Genomic DNA, 21838 nt, shown 5'->3' on the forward strand with positions numbered 1-21838 from the left:
AAGTGCATTACCTGGACTACTAAAATATCTAATCATTGGCTGAAGCATTCATATTTGTCAGCAGCCTGGCATAATGCGTTAATTTTTTAAATCCTTTATTTATATAGCTTATTCTCATTGAGATGCAATCTCTTTTTCTTTTAAAAGAGACCTATGAAAGAAGAGACACCACACACACAGCACATCAGAGACCTGTGAAAGAAGAGACCACACACACAAACAGCACATCAGAGACCTGTGAAAGAAGAGACCACACACACACACACACACAGCACATCGGAGACCTGTGAAAGAAGAGACCACACACACAAACAGCACATCAGAGACCTGTGAAAGAAGAGACCACACACACACACACAGCACATCGGAGACCTGTGAAAGAAGAGACCACACACACACACATAGCACATCAGAGACCTGTGCAAGAAGAGACCACACACACACAAACAGCACATCAGAGACCTGTGAAAGAAGAGACCACACACACACACATCACATCAGAGAACTGTGAAAGAAGAGACCACACACACACACACACACACACAGCACATCAGAGACCTGTGAAAGAAGAGACCACACACACACATTACATCAGGGACCTGTGATAGAAGAGACCACACACACACACACACACACACAGCACATCAGAGACCTGTGAAAGAAGAGACCACACACACATTACATCAGAGAACTGTGAAAGAAGAGACCACACACACACACAACACATCAGAGACCTGTGAAAGAAGAGACCACACACACACATACACAACACATTAGAGACCTGTGAAAGAAGAGACCACACACACACATCACATCAAAGACCTGTGAAAGAAGAGACCACACACACAGCACATCACATCAGAGAGCTGTGAAAGAAGAGACCACACACACACACAGCACATCATGAATGTTCCTTTGAAACTTTGCGGAATAGATACGTCAATAGACTTCTGTTCTGGGGATAAATATTTAGTGTGTTTAGGTTGTCCTAGCGGTGTACTTTACAGTAGAATTACACAGCCCACTGAAACAACTTTCTCTGCATTTTCTCCACTGTTTTGTTGACAGAGGCTTTGTGAAAACCGACCATTGTGCCAGCTTACATTATAATTCTAGCTTTCAGGGAGGACCATTTCCTCTGAAATCCTTTCATGCCAATTTTGAATACTATAATCAGCCATTTTGTGCCGAGTTGCTGCGCTCGATAAGAGCTGTGCTATCACACTTTTAAAGAACCACTAATGTTCTCTTTAAGGGGGGTCTACACAGCCCTGACAAAAAGAGTGATGTTCTCTTTAACCCTCTAGAGTCTAAGCTGGGGGGGTTCTACTGAGCTAACTTATTCAATTGTTTAAAGATGGTCATACCAAGGATCATTTAGCGATTTGATTTTGAATTTTGAGACCATGGTATAAAAAACATATACACATTTCTTTTTATTGAAACATTGAATTGGGCATTACTGCTATTAGTCAATTGAAATGCAATGAATAACAGGTTCACTACATAGAACAACAAAGAGTAAAACAAAAAAATCAAAAGGTTATGCCAAGAGTGTGCAAAGCTGGCATCAAGGCAGATTTTTTATGGAATATCTACATCTACATAGGCGTACAGAGACCCATTATCAGCAACCATCATTCCTGTGTTCCAATGGCACGTTGTGTTAGCTAATACAAGTTTAGAATTTTAAAAGGCTAATTGATCATTAGAAAACCCTTTTGCAATTATGTTAGCACAGCTAAAAACTGTTGTCCTGATTAAAGAAGCAATGAAACTGGCCTTCTTTAGACTAGCTGAGTATCTGGAGAATCAGCATTTGTGGGTTCGATTACAGGCTCAAAATGGCCAGAAACAAAGAACTTTCTTCTGAAACTCGTCAGTCTATTCCATGTGAGAAATTGCCAAGAAACTAAAGATCTCGTACAACGCTGTGTACTACTCCCTTCACAGAACAGCGCAAACTGTCTCTAATCAGAATAGAAAGAGGAGTGGGAGGCCCCGGTGCACAACTGAGCAAGAGGACAAGTACATTAGAGTGTCTAGTTTGAGAAAGACACCTCACAAGTCCTCAACTCGCAGCTTCATTAAATAGTACCCGCAAAACACCAGTCTCAACGTCAACAGTGAAGGGGCGACTCCGGGATGCTGGCCTTTTAGCCAACTACAATAGTAATGTACAACATTAACAAATGTCTACACTATATTTCTGATCAATTTTATATGATTTTAACAGACCAAAAATTAGCTTTTCTTTCAAAAACAGGGACATTTCTAAGTGGCCCCAAACTTTTGAATGGTAGTGTATATATATATTTTTTCAAGAATCTCCATATATACACTTCCATAAATGTTTTCAACTGGGGTACTGGGGAACTTCAGAAGAGTCTTGTGAGACTTGTGGACATCCTAGAGCAAAACAACATGTTCGTGAGTGTCTCACTTTTCTGCAGATGGGTCATATTCGTGTGTAGCCCACACTGTTCGGTCGGTACATACAGAAGTTGGAAAAAGAGGCTCTACCTACTTTAGACGTGTCCCTTGAGATACACCATTGTGTTTGTGAGAGACTCATCTTTCCATAGAGGGGTCATAATAGTTTGTAGGCTAAACCGTTCGGACGCTACAGACGTTTTCGTGAGAAAATGTCTCATGGTCTGACGAACACCGCTCTGCAGATATCTCTAGCTTAAACAGATTGATTTTGATGGGGATTTTTTTATTAATGTTAATTAGATTTCCACTGGGCCGTGGAAATTGTAAGCTAAGGATTAAGGGGGGTCTATCCAGCCCTGATAAAAGGAGTGATGTTGTCTTTAAGGGGGTCTAATCTCTCATGGACAGATTCTCGTGGACAGATGAAACGGCGTGAATCTGTCAAGGCCCACGTAGAATTATGTGATTACGAGCAGCAATAGTTCCTGATTTTGAGTCTTCGTTGTTGATTATTTGGACAGATCAGGATTGGGCGAAGGCGGTGCTTAAACTGGTGTGGTGATTTTCAGGCCTGTGTGCGGATGATGAACGGTCTCCACTAGATTCCACAGCCACAGAGTCAAAATAGGTTGTATCGTAAAAATACATGAAAACAAAAATGTGCTTTTTGGCCATGATAAATTAGCGGAAGGGAGGGGTTTGGCCGAGAGTTTCCGTTTGCGAGGGAGGAGACATCGCTTCCTTTCTTTGCACAAAGGTAATGAAAATTGTTAACGGCATTCCCCGCAGAAGTACAACAGGAAATGACAAACTTTCGTGACAGAATTTGACATCTGGGTAACTGAGATTAAGGGGGGTCTATAAAGCACTGATAAAAGGAGGGGAAGTGAAAAAAAAAAATTTGTGGGCAGAGGAGATTAACATTGCTGAAACATTAAAAACTAAGGAGACTAAAGAGAAACCTGAGGAAAGAGCAGCCATATTGTACACATTTTAACACATATTGTAAAAGTAATGTGTAGCATTTACCACAGAACGCTCTATTACTTTCATATTACACTATAAAACATATATTATTTATAAGCTTTGAGCTAATCTTTACATGGGCTCTCATCAAATCAAATCACATTTTATTGGTCACATACACGTGTTAAGCAGATGTTATTGCGGGTGTAGCGAAATGCTTGTTAAACAAAATACTGCAAAGTTGCCTAGGTGGTGGAAGCACGACTGCCCTATCTATCGGTGCCATTTTCTCATTAGATAGTGGCACTCCATAGGCCAGCTAGGTCAAATGAATTGCTTGATTGGTGGACCAATGGGGGCTAGGTATACCTGGGCATCGGCAAGCATGACGTCCTTAATGTGGGGCGGGCCACGCGACTCCCCGTTCTCCACGCGCACATAGTGCACCTGGTAACCACGGATCTGGCCGTGCTGTCGCCCCGGCAACAGGGAGCGCCACATGACCTTGAGCGCCGTGGAGTTGAGCACCTCCACCTCGACCCGCCTAGGAGGAGCTCCGGGAACTGTGGGTTAAAAAACAAGATAGTGTCTATGTTAAAACACTGCTGCAGAATAGTACACTCATATTGTATGTATAGGTTATCTATCTGGCACAAGTACCCTCACACAAAACTACAAGAGCTATTCCCCTGACAGACAGATAAACTGGCATACATTGACTGTGACCTCCTCCTCACCCCAACAACACACTAAAGGGACAAAACTTTCAAGCACACAAAACTGCACTACACAAAAACACCTGCTACTGCCAACAAAATGCCATCGCCCCCCCTCACAGCCAGACCTCCCAATACGTCTCCGGTTGAACCCCCTGTCTCTCAGACATAATGGAAAGCCTGTATGTGAGACCTTGGCGTCCGGCCTTTTACTGTGCACCGCACTGGCCTCCAGAGACAAATGGGCTCCTACACATGGTTAATAAAACTGTGGCCCATTTGCACTGTTGTATTATGGGAGATGGCGAGACATCAGTTGGCTGAGTTGCCTCCCATCAGTGGAATGGGCTGTGCTGTGACACAGGGTCAACCGTATGAAAGCCTGAGGTGTGGCGTGCTCATAACCATTGATGGCTGAACACCATAGACTAGAGGAAGAAGGAGATGAGATGGGGCGGCTATACCATAAATTCCATGTAGAAGGGGAGGGGAAATGGTTTAACAATGACACTGCAATTTCCCAAGGGTATTGTCTATGTTTATTTAAACGATTATGTCTGGGGGTCCTTGATTTGAACCACTGAGCTAAGTTATTGAAAGTATGAATTTATACTTTGTTTAGGGATATGGAAAAGCTATTGTATGGGCATCATATTGTTATTTTATGGGTGACTACAGCTACTACCCTTATTATACCATAGTAGAGGTATTGCCCATAATCTGAGAAGAAGATTGTTGTGCATCTACAGTAAGTCAACATCCCAGTTATTGTTTTTGCCTCATAACAAGTGTACAGACTGTCAGTATTGCAGGTGGAACATGCTCAAGTACCATCCTCGTCGGTGCGGCAGAGCAGGGGCTCGCTCTCTGGGCCTGGCCCAATCTCAGTGAAGGCGGCCAGGGTGACGCTGTACTGGGTCCACTTCTCCAGCTTCTGCAGCAGCACCTTCCCATCACTGGGCAGCACGGCTGGCTCCTCCATGGGCTCCCCGGCACTGCCACCCTCAACGGAGGCTCCCACCGCCTGGTAGCGCACTAGGTACCCCGCCAGGGCGCCATTCTGGCTCTCCACAGGCGGGGGGCGCCAACTTACCAGCAGGGAGGTGGAACTGGAGCTGCTGCACTTAACGTCTTGAGGGGGGGCTGAGGGCTCTGGTCAGGTGGGAGGATAGGGAGGAAGGAAGGAAGGAAGGAAGGAAGGGAGGGAGGGAGGGAGGGAAGGAAGGAAGGAAGGAAGGAAGGAAGGAAGGAAGGAAGGAAGGAAGGAAGGAAGGAAGGAAGGAAGGAAGGAAGGAAGGGGGTGAAAAACAACAAACAAAAAGATGGTAGAGATAAAGAAAATGACAAGAGGAAAAACCCAACTCAAAAGGAGACATGAACTGACAAAAATGTCAAGACAAAAGTAAAGGAATGGCAAATGTCAGGCAAATGTAAACATAAAGGAGTAAGGGGGACTGGATGACACAGCGTGCGTAATAATGAAGCAAAATGGCCGCCTCTTGTGAGATACTGGGCCAGTTCTTTTGACAGCTGGGACTGTGTCACGGACTCACACCAAGGGGTCTGTCAGTTATCAGCCCGTGTGTGATATCAAGGGAACTAGCTATCTGATGTTAGGCTGTCCAGGCCTGCACTGCACACTATCACTATCGATTTAAGGATGAAAAAGAAAGTTCATCTGGGTTTATTTGTAATTGTTTAAAAGCGATTCAACACAGCGGCTGGGTTTTGGTGTGGAGTGGTCTTCCAAAACATATTAAATACTACACATCTGTGAACTTCTAAATGAAAATGAAAGCCTGGGCGTTCTAATATGCACAGAGCTCTTACAGCTAGTGCTTGCTGAGTGAAGTGATACAATGTTTCACTTCTCATCCCCATGTCAGGCAGACAAGAGGACGTAGATGACACCCTTTCTATTCAAGTCAAGATCCCTCTTATTCTACCATCACTCCGTGTGAATAGAATAATACAATATTATTCCCTGAATCATTGGTGACAAGCCCAGTTCATTATTATGTAATTACTAATGTAATTAATCTGTTATAGTGCTTTAATAAGATAAAATGAAAAACATGAATTCATAGAAAAAGGCATTCAACATTGTGCAAATCAGGGACAAAAAAATGGAAGTTCAACCCACAGGAACAACAAAATACATTATGTTTTCATTCCAAAACAAGAGTTTGAAGAAGCGAAACACAAATTGAAATAAGGTACCGGAAATCAAATTCTCTCTGTGATACAAAAGAAAGAAAAACATTGGGGTTCAAAAGGTCAAATCATAAGAAACATGAAAAAAAAAACAAGGTATTGAGCAGAAAACGGAAAATAATAACATTACAAGTCACAAACACCGTCTGCATCATACGTACCTGGCTTCCTTCAAATACTAACTTTTTAAGACTTTCTTACCAGCAGCACCTACCTACAGAGTGATCTCACGCTGAGGCAGTGAGTTACAACCCTCTCCCTCCACATTAGTGTGTTAAAAAATACAGACACGTCAAATTTACATTTTGCACGTTTTAGTTATTTAGCAGACACTGTTATCCAGAGGGACTTACAGGAGTTATGTGCCTTGCTTAAGAGCACATCAAAATATTTTTCACCTAGTCAGCTTGGGGATTCGAACCAACAACCTTTCGGTTACTAGCCCAACACACTTAACCACTAGACTACCTGCCGCCTTATCAACTATGCTTTGTAACTGGTCAAATCGGTCTGTTTAGTTAGGTCGTTTTGGATTCTTTTGGATTGCTAAGAGGGAGAGAGTTGGCTCTGTGCTGTAGCCAGGACTGCATTATCCTCTTGTATAACTTGGGCCGGAGGGAGGGTCCACAAGACTGAGCAATGGGAGCATTTGGGGAAAAACTACACCCACCTGGTTCTGTGTTTCTGCATTTGACCTTCGGAAAAGGACACAGTTCATTTTTTTTTACAGTAACTTTTTGCTCAGAGAATCCCATTTCATATCTTCCCCACCTGTGTACCGGTTTTGTAAACAACACAAAGAACACATATGTAAGACTTGTGCTGCTGCATTCATTAAGGTTAATGCTGTGGTACTCTCGCTAACAGAGTAGCCTGGAGAAGGCAGGAGGTCTTTACGATCAGTGGACAGTCTCAGTCAACAAAATATAAGAACAGACTATTATTTTTGGTGTCCAATGTGCTTATTTACTTACGGTTTTACTGGATTTGAGCCTTTCAGTATTTTTCTTCTCTCTCCAATAGATTGTATTTTTCAAATGCTCAGTGTAATATTACAACAAATATTATGGTTAAAGCCAAATATACTAATTGATAAAAAAAGCATTATTTTTGGAGAAAAAAATGTTTAAAAACGGTATAATCTTTGTAAATGATATCATAAATATGACTGGTGGTGTTATGTCACACATGCAGCTAACAAAAATATATGGAAATGTCTGCTCTACCCAAAATTACAACCAACTGATTGCAGAATTACCGCAAAAATGAAAGAGGATAATGAAGGGGGAGAAAGTAAGGAACTTGTCTGTCGGCCCTGCATTAAAGACCAAAATTGGTAAAAAAAATTGTGATCAATAAAAAAGTATACCAGTTTCATTTAAGGACCAAAAAACTGACAGCTGTGCAATATAGACGTCAAAATACCACATGCCGATTCCATGGCATATGGTTTAAGAACTGATAAACAAAATGATGCCGGATTCAGAACTTAAAATAGTTTTTCGATGAAAATAATTATACAAAATTTCTGCAACCAATAGAATGTTATATATATGGGGGATACAACCTTCCTAGCTCTGCAGATTTTGCTGCGAAGATACAGAATCATTAGATCATTTGTTTTGGTACTGTCCATATGTAGCTAGTTTTTGGTCACAGGTTCAGGAATGGCTGAAGAGTTGCAAGCTTTACCTGGAGATAACTCTGCAAATAGCACTGCTAGGTAATTTGAAAAGTCATAGTCAATCGATCAATAATATAATAATACTCTTAGCAAAAATGTTTATCTTTAATGTTCAATCTGTAGAAACTATGAGAATAGAAAGGTTCAGAACTTTAATGAAACATCACAGCACAGTTGAAAAATATATGGCAGCTAGAAATGAAAAGTGGATGGTGTTCAGAGATAGATGTGAGGGGTTGAGGGTAGCTGAAGGATGGGATTAAAAATAACAAGATAAATAATGTAAAATATACTGTCCGTAAAAAGTACATAGGTTCAGAACTTTTGTGAAACAGCACAGTTGAAAAATGTAAGGCAATTAGAAATCAAAAACTGGATGGTCTTCAGAGATAGATGGCAGGGGTTGAGGATGGGACTAAAAACAAACAAAAGATAACTAATGTAAAATATACTGTGTCCGTAAAATGTATATACTATGTACAGTATAAGCTGGAAGTAGAAACCTAAGTGTTGTTGTCCATTCCTTTACTCCAATTAGGGGAGGGGTGGTAGTGTTAGGGAAAACAATAAAGGAAAATATTTTTTATATATATTATATATACAGTATATACAGTAGCTTGTGAAAGTATTCACCCCCCTTGGCATTTTTCCTATTTTGCTGCTTTACAACCTGGAATTAAAAAATATTTTTTGGGGGGGGTTTGTATCATTTGATTTACACAACATGCCTACCAATTTGAAGATGCAAAATATTTTTTATTGTGAAACAATCAAGAAATTAGAAAAAAAACTGAAAACTTGAGCGTGCACAACTATTCACCCCCGCAAAGTCAACACTTTGCAGAGCCACCTTTTGCAGCAATTACAGCTACAAGTCTCTTGGGGTGTGTCTCTTTAAACTTGACAAATCTAGCCACTGGGATTTTTGTCTATTCTTCAAGACAAAACTGCTCCAGCTCCTTCAAGTTGGATGGGTTCCGCTGGTGTACAGCAATGTTTAAGTCATACCACAGATTCTGGGCTTTGACTAGGCTATTCCAAGACATTTAAATGTTTCCCCTTAAACCACACTCAAGTGTTGCTTTAGCAGTATGCTTAGGGTCATTGTCCTGCTGGAAGGTGAACCTTCGTCCCAGTCTCAAATCTCTGGAAGACGAAAACGGGTTTCCCTCAAGAATTTCCCTGTATTTAGCGCCATGCATCATTCCTTCAATTCTGAACAGTCTCACAGTCCCTGCTGATGAAAAACATCCCCACAGCATGATGCTGCCACCACCATGCTTCACTGTGGGGATGAGGTTCTCGGGGTGATGTGGTGTTGGGTTTGCGCCAGACATAGTGTTTTCCTTGATGGCCAAAAAGCTCAATTTTAGTCTCATCTGACCAGAGCACCTTCTTCCATATGTTTGGGGAGTCTCCCACATGCCTTTTGGTGAACACCAAACATGTTTGCTTATTTTTTTCTTTAAGCAATGGCTTTTTTTCTGGCCACTCTTCCGTAAAGCCCAGCTCTGTGGAGTGTACGGCTTAAAGTGGTCAAATGGACAGATACTCCAATCTCCGCTGTGGAGCTTTAGAGCTCCTTTAGGGTTATCTTTGGTCTCTTTGTTGCCTCTCTGATTAATGCCATCCTTGCCTCTCTGATTAATGCCCTCCTAACCCAACTCTGATCTGTACTTCTCCACAACTTTGTCCCTGACCTGTTTGGAGAGCTCCTTGGTCTTCATTGTGCCGCTTGCTTGGTGGTGCCGCTTACTTGGTGGTGCCCCTTGCTTGGTGGTGTTGCAGGCTCTGAGGCCTTTCAGAACAGGTGTATATATACTGAGATCATGTGACACTTAGATTGCACACAGGTGGACTTTATTTAAATAATGATGTATCTTCTGAAGGTAATTGGTTGCACCAGATCTTATTTAGGGGCTCCATAGCAAAGGGGGTGAATACATACAGTGAGGGAAAAAAGTATTTGATCCCCTGCTGATTTTGTACGTTTGCCCACTGACAAAGAAATGATCAGTCTATAATTTTAATGGTAGGTTTATTTGAACAGTGAGAGACAGAATAACAACAACAAAAAATCCAGAAAAACGCATGTCAAAAATGTTATAAAATGATTTGCATTTTAATGAGGGAAATAAGTATTTGACCCCCCACTCAATCAGAAAGATTTCTGGCTCCCAGGTGTCTTTTATACAGGTAACGAGCTGAGATTAGGAGCACACTCTTAAAGGGAGTGCTCCTAATCTCAGTTTGTTACCTGTATAAAAGACACCTGTCCACAGAAGTAATCAATCAATCAGATTCCAAACTGTCAGTGGGCAAACGTACAAAATCAGCAGGGGATCAAATACTTTTTTCCCTCACTGTATGCACGCACCACTTTCCCTATTTTTATTTTTTCATTTCACTTCACCAATTTGGACTATTTTGTGTATGTCCATTACATGAAGTCCAAATAAAAATACATTTAAATTACAGGTTGTAATGAAACAAAATAGAAAAAACACCAAGGGGGATGAATACTTTTGCATAATTATAAAATTATATATATGGGGGTTTGGAAATGATGCAGACAATTACATTGATAGAAGCCACAATCTATCTGCTATATTAAAGCTGATCTACCCCCCCCCAAAAAAAAAGTATAATCTTTGTATCAACAGCGAATGCTCAGCGATCAATCTATGTGAAGAGAGAAGTTGTGGAATCTGACAGGGCTGGAGCTATTGTGCCATGCAGACCCGTAAGACCAGATAAACTTAAGACAGGCAATGTGCATAGCTATGTGTTTCGCCTCGGATCCTACACATGCCCAGTGGTGGAGATTATGGAAACTAGAATTACAAGATGGAACTCTGGTGATGCTTCACTTTCAGTAGGTCTTTTGAAGTATATTTTAAAAGCCTGTATGAAAGCTATATTGATTTGGCATATCATTAGCAATGTCTGTGGAGATATCGCCACCAGATTTTAAGTCTGCTATAATGTGAATGGAAGCTTGGGGAGATGGGGTTTGGGCTGGTAGAGGCTTTATAATTGACTGCAAACACCCACCTGCTTCAATAGTGCCTGCTTCCAACACAAGCTCGTCCACAAGTCATAGGTCTGTGGCTAGTCAATCAATGACCGCCACGGATCAAATTGCTGTCGCATTCAGTCAGTGAGTGTGATTACACAATGTGCCCGTTTTCTTTTATTTTCTTCCTCAATGTCAGAGTAGTATTTGTCACCATTACAGAATTAATCCGACTCCATGCCTAATGGCCACGTTCGTACAAATATTCCAATATATAAAAACCTTCAGCAATTACAGTAAGTGGGGGACTAAAAGCGGGGATTTAGAATCTGCCACTTTAATTTGAGCGATAACACTCCACTGGTTGCTGTCAGCTTCAAGGTATAATCTAAATGTGTAACAAAGCCTGACACTCCAGAGGTCTCCCTATAGCTCAGCCTGACACTCCAGAGGTCTCCCTATAGCTCAGCCTGACACTCCAGAGGTCTCCCTATAGCTCAGCCTGACACTCCAGAGGTCTCCCTATAGCTCCTCGGCAAAGCGCCAAATAAATTCTGACGCTATGAAATGGGATTCTTATCTGTCCATCCTAGGACCCTTCACTCTCCCCCTCTCTGCCAACCTCCTGTAAAAACACCCACCCCGGGGGTCCAGCCTGCCCCCGTTACTGTGTCTCTTGTTGAGGGAGATATGGGGAGCTCCCGGTCTCTGGTGTGTGGACCCTCCACGGCCACTTCTGAACGGTTGTCTCATAGGTGTCTCAACCTTGTCTGACTGGGGCAGTGTGTCCCAGGGGCCATACATCTGACTGGGGGACATAGCTGCCCACAGGACCAATATAGGACCACAGGACCAGTATAGAACCACAGGACCAATATAGGACCACAGGACCAGTATAGGACCAGTACAGGACCAGTACAGAACCACATGACCAGTAAAGGACCACAGGACCAGTATAGGACCAGTATAGGACCACAGGACCAGTATAGGACCAGTACAGGACCAGTACAGGACCAGTACAGAACCACAGGACCAGTAAAGGACCACAGGACCAGTATAGGTCCAGTACAGGACCAGTATAGAACCACAGGACCAGTACAGGACCAGTACAGGACCACAGGACCAGTATAGGACCAGTATAGGACCAGTACAGGACCAGTACAGGACCACAGGACCAGTACAGGACCAGTATAGAACCAATATAGGACCAGTACAGGACCAGTACAGGACCAGTACAGGACCACAGCACCAGTACAGGACCACAGGACCAGTATAGGACCAGTACAGGACCAGTATAGGACCACATGACCACAGGACCAGTACAGGACCAGTACAGGACCAGTACAGGACCACAGGACCAATATAGGACCAGTACAGGACCAGTATAGGACCAATACAGGACCAGTACAGGACCAGTACAGGACCACAGGACCAATATAGGACCAGTACAGGACCAGTATAGGACCACAGGACCAATATAGGACCAGTACAGGACCAGTATAGGACCAGTACAGGACCAGTACAGGACCAGTACAGGACCAGTACAGGACCAATACAGGACCAGTACAGGACCACAGGACCAATATAGGACAAGTACAGGACCAATATTGGACCAGTATGTTTTTCTTAGCCCAAAATAAGTTGACCTAGATACAGTTAAATCGATCTGTTTGGAGTCAGATATTGCAGATTTCAGATCAAATACAGTAAGTGATTTCAAGAACTATAAGGTTCTATCTGCAAAAGACGATTTTGAGATAATTGGCTTTAAAGTTCTTAAGACTCATTGGTTTGAATGGCTTAACAGGATGATTTGGGGGAGTACTATATAGGTAGAGAAACATTGAACAGAACAAGGCTAATGTCAATAACTACATTTTGACTAAAATGCAGATAGAACCTTATAGTTCCAAGCTCTTTATTTCTTGAAGCTAAAGTGTAGGTGAGGAGTCGGGAGAGAACTCCTCTGCTGTGGGTTTTCACTGGTCTTTAGTGGCAGAATGGTCCCCCATGACAATGGCCCCTGGTCACGCCACACGGACTGAACACAAAGTCAACGCTCTGAGAGGACATGTACACTGTTCCAGAGAAAATAGACAGAATGGAAAAAAGGAGAGGATTGTCTTTCGTTTTCACTTCACTTGGTTGGCAAAGAGGTCCAGTCTGCCGAGTAACGCAAGGGTAACGGCTACCGTTTTCTAGAGTCTCCCATCCTAATGGTCTTTTTCCTAACATGTCATTAGAGTACAAACACATCTAAATGTGTTTGAGCAGCAAGCCCAGTCCAGCCACTGGTAAACAAGGTTCCCTCATTATACTGTAGCCTGCACAAGTGTGTGTTGTGTATAGCGAGAAATCTCATGCTGCTCCAATGAGGTGTGTGTTTATAATGACAGTGTCTAGCAGCGCCACACTAAGGTAAATGGATTGTTAACAGGGGGAGGAAGAGGGAGATGAGGGCTGGCGGTCTAGGGCGTCGGTCATGTGTCTCAAAGCAGCCTCCCAGAATCTCTGGGTTGTTTTAAGATGATTGGTTTTGCCTTTTTTGCGATGGACGGACTCACAGTACACTCTTAACTTTACTTTATGTACATCTCCATTACAGCCAAAGTAGAGTAGCTTTGTCTTCTAGATAGCAGGCACTTTAGGGTGTGTGTGTGTGTGTGTGTTACACGGCAGACTAATAGTGAACTCAGCTTTTCTGTGCTTTTCCTGACATGTATGAGTAAGCAAACCACAGACATGTTGTATAAATATTTAACCATTTCATTTGTGGATATGAATATTTAACCATTTAATTTATGGATACGAATATTTACCCATTTCACATATGAATATGAATATTTAACCATTTCATGTATGGATGTGAATATTTAACCATTTCGCATATGGATATGAATATTTAACAATTTCATGTACGGATATGAATATTTAACCATTTCACATATGGATATGAATATTTAACAATTTCATGTATGGATATGAATATTTAACCATTTCGCATATGTATATGAATATTTAACAATTTCATGTACGGATATGAATATTTAACCATTTAATTTATGGATACGAATATTTACCCATTTCACATATGAATATGAATATTTAACCATTTCGCATATGTATATGAATATTTAACAATTTCATGTACGGATATGAATATCTAACCATTTCACATATGGATATGAATATTTAACAATTTCATGTACAGATATGAATATTTAACTATTTAATTTATGGATACGAATATTTAATCATTTCATGTACGGATATGAATATTTAACCATTTAATTTATGGATATGAATATTTAACCCTTTCATTTATGGATATGAATATTTAACCATTTAATTTATGGATATGAATATTTAACCATTTCACATATGGATATTAATATTTAACAATTTCGTGAATGCATATGAATATTTAACCATTTCATGTATAGATATGAATATTTAACAATTTCATGTACGGATATGAATATTTAACCATTTCACATACGGATATTAATATTTAACAATTTCATGTATGGATATGAATATTTAACCATTTCACGTATGTATATGAATATTTAAGTATAATGGAAGTAGACATCTAAGTTATGTTGTGCCGAAGAACATCCCTTAGCAGTGGTATATTGGCCATATTCCACACCCCCTCGGGCCTTATTGCTTAAGTAGGTCACAGGGTCGTTGCTATGGGTTACGGCAGACTGGACCACCTGTACCAAACAAACACTTACCTCAAATGCATCCACTAGGTCATGTTTTTGTTTTGTTCTTTTGTGATGTGGTGTGAAACACAGTTTTGTTTTGACTGTCCGAGTTTGTAACTTTTCTGACCTCTTTGATGTGAAGCCCGTTGGCTTTTTCTGACACCTACTTCAGAAGGGACTTGTGAGACGAGTGGCTGGCTGTACACGAGCAGCCGTTGGCTAAGAGAAGTGACTCATATCCCTGGACCCTAACGACAGAGCTCAAGGGGTTGAAAAGAGGAGACCCTCAGCACAAGCAGAAACTCCAGGAGATACTTACTCTAGTTAAATGGATAAAGTTTGGAAATTATATCGCTAAGTGGTGTATGCTGCAGCTGTTGCGGTGGCTGCATTGGACTTGGGTTCACATTAGAACCCAACCGCCAGCAAAAATTTTGCAAGCTGCATCCTGATGTAATGTGAGCCGTATGGTTTTGAAAAACCTGAAGAACAAAATACAAAAAATAATCTAAAATTGACTCAACGAAACAAGAGGAAGGAAACAAAGTAAGCAAGGTGATGTCAAGCCATTCAAAGGAGAGCTTTTGTTCCATTTTAGACAAGGGGAACAAGTTACAGAGACAGCAATGGAGGGACAGACAAGGAGAGAGAGAGAGAGAGAGAGAGAGAGAAGTGTATCCGGAGAGAGAGGGGAGTGAATCCGGAGAGAGAGAGAGAGAGAGAGAGAGAGAGAGAGAGAGAGAGGGAGGAGTGTATCCGATACAATCCGCTTGCAGCTTACTGTTCTAGAAAACAATGCAAGACATACATAGACAGACAGGCAGCGATACCCACAAACAGAGATGGATGTACATATATAGGTAGGGCCATGCCTGATGTGGCCATTGATCAAGGATGCGGTGACAGAATGCCAACAGCACCCCCAGGGGACACGATGGAGTGTTTCATGCAACTGGTGCCCCATCAGTGATTCAGCAGCACTGTCTGAGTAGCTGCCCCCATCACTATCAACATAAATGTGAAGTGGTTATCCCACAGCCAACACGTTTCACTGGTAGAAACAGAAAATGTGTTAAAAGAGGTCTCCTCCCACTACCATGGCTTTCTGATGGCCAACCCTAGTCAAAGTTCTTCATTGTAAACCCCTTAGGAATCGGACCGAGGAAACAACAACTCCAACCTATTCTTAAATTAAGCATCCACGTACATTACTGAAATGATAATGCAATTGTGTGGCCTATCATTACATGGATGCTGTATGATTAATACACTAATTTGATCAAGGCTAGGGAATACACATATTTGAGCAATGCTCAATGATCTGGACAATTGATCTATAGTAATTTACTACCCTCTACCCCAACAAAGGCTGCCCTGATCCATCCATAATCCAAGCAAATCCAGCTACACCGTCTGAGTTCTTCAGAGATTAAAGCCTTCAAGTGGAACTGACAGCATTTTACCAATATGAAATATTTTTCAAATCTATTCATTTACACCCCGAGGAAGACTATGACACTTTTTAAAACATTTTCTAACAAGTGAGCACTTAAATTAGGTCATTTTGTGAATGACGAATAGTAAGGCATTTGTGAAAATTCTATAGCAATATAAAGTGGGAAAATAGCCGTGCGTTTGGACAATTAATAGACACTGCAGTAAATAAAACCTAATAACAACATCTGTCTTGTCCAGTACCGGAGTCTACACAGACCGGTGTGCCATAGCCAATCAGAGCTACAGTAGGCTATGCAAATAAGCTAAATGCTACACGGTCCTGCCATCATTCACTTTAAACTGGACTGTGTGTGTTTACAGGCAGTTAGCAACAGCGTGACTTTAGATCATTAGAACGCCTTATTAAACCTCAACACATAGCTCAAATATTTCTATACAGTATGTAACCCCCTAAGAAAGTCTGGAGACTTACGGGAGAATATACATGTAATGTACTGCCAGCTCCACAGTCCTCAAACAACATTGAATATTCGATTAGGGAAGCCATCAGTACTCTCCTGCACATACTGTTTGCCATGATGTTACTTGTGTGGGGTTATTTTTTTAGCAAGCAGTGTTTCAATTATTTAGATGTGTTCCTGGCATCTGGGATTTTTTTTTTTTTTACAGGCCACTGTTGATCAGCTTGAATTAATTCAGGATGTGGGGCCTATGAGGTGCAGTGAAGGCTTCTGATTGGAGGGTTTTGCTGCCTGTCCTCTGAATCCCACACCCACCTCACACCTCTCTACACATGGTTCAGCAGAAAGCCATGGCAGTCACTGCCCACTGGGCACAGACGTCAACGGAGTTTTGATTTACATTTTTGGTTAAGAGTTGTTCGAAAAAAAATAGAAATCGGCCTTAAGTCGATTGCTTTTTGCAAAATTCAACTAGTTTTTAACGTTGATTCAACGTCATCACATTGATTTTGGGGGGTTAAAATGACGTGGAAACAACATTGATTCAACCAGTTTTTGCCCAGTGGGTGGGGAGTTTTGTTTTGTGTCTCAGTCATGTGGGTTAAAGTGAAAGTGGACTTTCTGTTGACAAAGGAAAACCAAATATGAACAGAAGTGAAAGGAAAATAAAGAAATTGAGAAACATTGACCGGTTTGTTTGACAATGGAAGATAAATTGCATCATAGTTAGCACCATGACATATAAACCCAGGTTGGAAAATAATAAACTCTGAAGGTAAAAAATGGTTAAAGACCATCACACCTTTTTGCATTTTCTAAGGTAACCCTTATCCTGCTGAAGAACAACAAGTAAAGTTATTTTTGTCAGGTTGAAGTCTTTGGGAGAAATCATCATTGTTCCCAAACCATTCAATCACATGTTTCAATAGATGATCTGCATAGTATTGAATCAAGAAAGTCATTATAAAACAGAATCAGGTGATGAGAACTTCCACATCAAGGCAACAATGGAGACGCTTCCTTTAATTCCATGCTTCTAGCCTGGAGCCAGGAATAGTTCATGTCTTCACAAAACACCTGCATGATTAAAGGTCACCAGAAGACACAAATACATTGTTGACCCCTGCACCACAGACTCCCATCAGCCCGCCCACAGCCCACACAGAGGACACGGAGAAGAGAGCAAAAGGACTACATACTGGCTTGCAAGGTTTTCTGGGATATTTCGTTGGTGAAGGCTCCGATGCCTTTGTTGGAAATGGCAGCCAGAGAGAAGTAGTACTCCGTGTTTGCCCGCAGACCCTCAACGACGTATGAAGCAGTGGGGCCGAAGGTTTTGGTCACCTGTTGGTGGAGAAAAGTGAGGCATGCTTTTGACTGGAGCTTACTGTACCTCATGTTTGTTCCTTTTTGCACCTTGTTCGTTGAACACCTTTCCTCAAACAGTGTGTTCTATGAGTTCTAAAAGGCAAAAGCTTGGTCAACACTCTTCCCACAGCTCACTTTTAACAAAAAAACAACCATATCTTACCTGGCTGCCAAAACCGCCCTCTTTGTACCGAAGTTCAAAGCTGATGATCCCTTCTTTCTGGAAGGCAGGTTCCCAGGTCAACTCCATGCTTGTGTCGGACACAGCACCAACCTGGAACTTTGTTGGCTGTCCGGGGACTATGACAGACAAAGACAAATGGAATTAGTGACAGTGATCACTGCAGTGAACCCTCCTTTTTATATGGACTTTCAACTACATTACAAAATCATAAACGGGTCACTTGTGGTAAAACCACACATAAATTGTTGATAGGAAGGGTTGAACCCAGAACCCTAACCTCCTTGCAGCACTTTGACATGGATGGGGTCGGAGAAGGGCCCGTCGCCCACCGAGGTAAAGGCCAGGACACGGATGGTGTAGGTCTCAGATGCCACCAGGCTCTGGATGGTGGTGATGATACTATCCTGGACATTATGGATCTGCCATAGGCTCATGGGCTGGGACGGGTCCATGGTGTAGTACACCCGGTACCCTTTGATCTGTCCATTGGGCTCCTCAGGCTCGTCCCAGCGCACCATCATGGTGTTCTGGGAGATGATCCGGGCCTGGATGTTGCGGGGCGGACTGGCCGGGGCTTGTTCCCCGGTCCGGGTCTCCACCGGCTCACTGGGGGGGCCCTGGCCGATGGTGTTAAAGGCGGAGACGCGGATCTCGTACTCTGTGTTGGGGTAGAGGCCCCCAATGCTGTATCGCGTAGTGGTGATGCCGTCCATGGTCTCAAACTTGCTGTCGGGAGACTTGGCGCGGTACTGGATGATGTAATAGGACACGGGGTCCGGGTTGCCCGAGTCCCAGGTGATGGTGACGCTGGTGGCCGTGGTCTCGGTCACCATGGGGATGCCTGGGGGCTTGGGCAGGGCTGTGGGGGGTCAGGGGGGGGGGAGTGAAGAGGGACTTATAAAATTACTCAGATGCAGACATATAACTATCATTAAGATGCCACATCATAACACATCTCAATGCTGTTTTAATTCCCGACCACAGCACTAGTACTAATAGCCTAGAAGAATCTCTGTGCCCCCCCTCCCCACTCTTACACTTGACGGTGATCTGCGCCACCGCCTCGATGATGCCCAGACTGCTCATGGCCACGCATGTGTAGTTGGCAGACTCTCGCACGCTGTTGAGCTCCAGAACATTTCGACCCACCGGCATCTCGTCTTCCGGCGTCAGGTCCTCTGAGTTGAGCATCCATTTGACATACGGCATGGGCGACCCTACCGCCACGCAGGTGATATTCACACTGCCACCTGGCATCATCTCGTGACTGGTCGGTGGGATAGAAAAGCGAGGGGGCACGCGACGGACTGGGAGTGGGGAGGAGGGAGGGATGAGGTGGAGGGAGGGAGTCAAAAAGAGAGAGAGAAAAAGAGGTAACAAGACAGGCTGATAAAAAATGGACCCTTTCAACGGCATCCACTACATCCACAGAGAAAATCACGGTACAAGACAACTGAAACTCAACTAAATCTAATACGTTTCTCTAGTACGCACTTTCCAAAGTAACAACAACAAAAAATATTAATAATGAGAAGGAACTGAACTAACAAGAACTGCTTCAACAACAATATAGATTGACATTAAAGCAACGATTCATAGCAACAAGGTTCCATTGACCAAAATTTGACCCATCACAGCACAATTAAAGACACAAAAATCTATTATGAGTTTCTCATCTTTGAAAACTGACCTACTGACAGAATATGTTTCTACAATGTGGAGTTAACATCCATGAAGAAAGAGTGTAATGTTTGAGGGAGTACTGTATGATCGATGCCATACAGTAAACAGAAACTTCCTGTCCTCTCAGCCACTCAAAGCAAACCAGGAAGTTGGCCATTATAGGCCCCTCCCACGGCACAGGAAGAATAGGACATTTCTCCCATAGTATTCTATGGATAGTGGTTATAGTTGGAGTTGGCGCCACATGCATCTGATTGATAAACAGGCACGTGCTCTTAGCTCTAATTGTATCTGCAAGCTATGGCTAAAGATGAGAAACTTTAATCAGATTTTTGTGGTTTAGGGTAGATCCACTGGACAAAGCCTTTTTAAGATCTGACACGGTCCCATTGATAGATGCAGCTATCAGTCCCACAGACAGCATGCATAATAGACTGAGGTAAATCAAGGAGTAAACAATACATAACAAAACCAGATATAAAATTGAGATAGAATGCATTGAGGAATATAACTCAAGGGTCGCTAGCATGCCCAGACAAAGACGATTGGAGAGGAAAAGATACATATCTGATAAAGGATAGAACGCGCGCAAGGAATTAAGAAAGAGAGAGAGACAAAGAGAGAAAAAGGAGGGGCGGGAGGGAGGGGGGGGGGACCCACTTCAATGCTGTGTAAGCTTCTTTTTTTTCTCTCGAGACAATGTTACCTAATGTGACAGTTGGCACATTGTTACATTGCAGTCCTGGCAGAAGTAAAACAAAATAGGTATAGAGAGGAACAGCTAGTCAGTCTATTAGAGGACATAAAGAGACAGCTGTAGATCTAGAGAGGAACAGCTAGTCTGTCTATTAGAGGACATAAAGAGACAGCTGTAGATCTAGAGAGGAACAGCTAGTCAGTCTATTAGAGGACATAAAGAGACAGTTATAGTAGCTAGAGAGGAACTATCAAAAACAGGAGAAAAAGGAGGTAGAGGAAGAGCTGGGGGAAAGGTACAGCACAACGAATGTCCAGGATGGGAGAGAATTGGGGGTAGTTGGAATGGTCATATAAAGTTGATCATAGGGTTGAGAGTGGGGAGAGGGTTAGGTTGGGTAATAGTTTGTGTTTATGTGAGTATGCATAGTATATCTACATGTGTGTGATACATGTGTGTGTGTGTGTGTGTGTGTGTGTGTGTGTGTGTGTGTGTGTGTGTGTGTGTGTGTGTGTGTGTGTGTGTGTGTGTGTGTGTGTGTGACACACTGTGTATGAGGCTATGGGACTCATGCAAGAAAGGTCCAGAGGGAGAGAGAGAGAGAAGTAAAAAACTAAAACGATGGAGAATATGCTGAGACTCAGACTTAGAGACAGACGGACAGACCGGGAGGATAAGGAGATGGGACACGAGGCAGAACAGAACAGACCCGAGCAACAAGACTGCAGACTGAAGGAACAGACAAACAAGACACTGATGGGCAAGATAATGTACTGTACGCAGAGGTAGGGGAAGGAAGAAGGGGAGAGGGTAAGGGAAGGTAGGAGGGGGTAGGGTAGGGGAGGGTAGGGTAGGAGGGGAGAGGGTAGGGAAAGGTAGGAGGGGAGAGGGTAGGGGAAGGTAGGAGGGGAGAGGGTAGGGCAAGGTAGGAGGGGAGAGAGTAGGGGAAGGTAGGAGGGAGAGGGTAGTGATAGGTAGGAGATAGAGGGTAGGGGAAGGTAGGAGGGAAGAGAATGGGGAAAGGTAGGAAGGAGGGGCGAGGGTAAGGGAGGTAGGAGGGGACAAGGTAGGGGAAGGTAGGAAGGGAGAGGGTAGGGGAGAGAAGAAGGAGAGAGGGTAGGGGAAGGTAGGAGGGGTTAGGGAAAGTAGGAGGGGAGATGGTAGAGGAAGAGGAGGGGACAGTAAAAAGGGAGAGGGTAGGGATAGATAGGAGGAGAGAGGGTAGGAGGGGGTAGGCGAAGG

The 21838-nt window shown here is 42.8% G+C and overlaps 1 protein-coding gene across 1 annotated transcript in view; it reads right to left on the reverse strand.

Annotated features, from left to right (window-relative positions):
• LOC115151250 (receptor-type tyrosine-protein phosphatase S-like) overlaps positions 1-21838 on the reverse strand; it is a 394494-nt gene that overhangs the window by 100015 nt on the left and 272641 nt on the right. Inside the window, exons 10-15 of the mRNA XM_029695206.1 lie at positions 19254-19523; positions 18494-19075; positions 18196-18332; positions 17864-18008; positions 4950-5270; positions 3772-3965 (exon numbers count right to left, since the gene is read on the reverse strand). Coding sequence (XP_029551066.1) covers positions 3772-3965; positions 4950-5270; positions 17864-18008; positions 18196-18332; positions 18494-19075; positions 19254-19523 — 1649 coding nt within the window. The remainder of the gene's footprint in view (positions 1-3771; positions 3966-4949; positions 5271-17863; positions 18009-18195; positions 18333-18493; positions 19076-19253; positions 19524-21838) is intronic.

Source organism: Salmo trutta, chromosome 17 (genome assembly GCF_901001165.1).
Source record: "Salmo trutta chromosome 17, fSalTru1.1, whole genome shotgun sequence".
NCBI lineage: Eukaryota > Metazoa > Chordata > Actinopteri > Salmoniformes > Salmonidae > Salmo > Salmo trutta.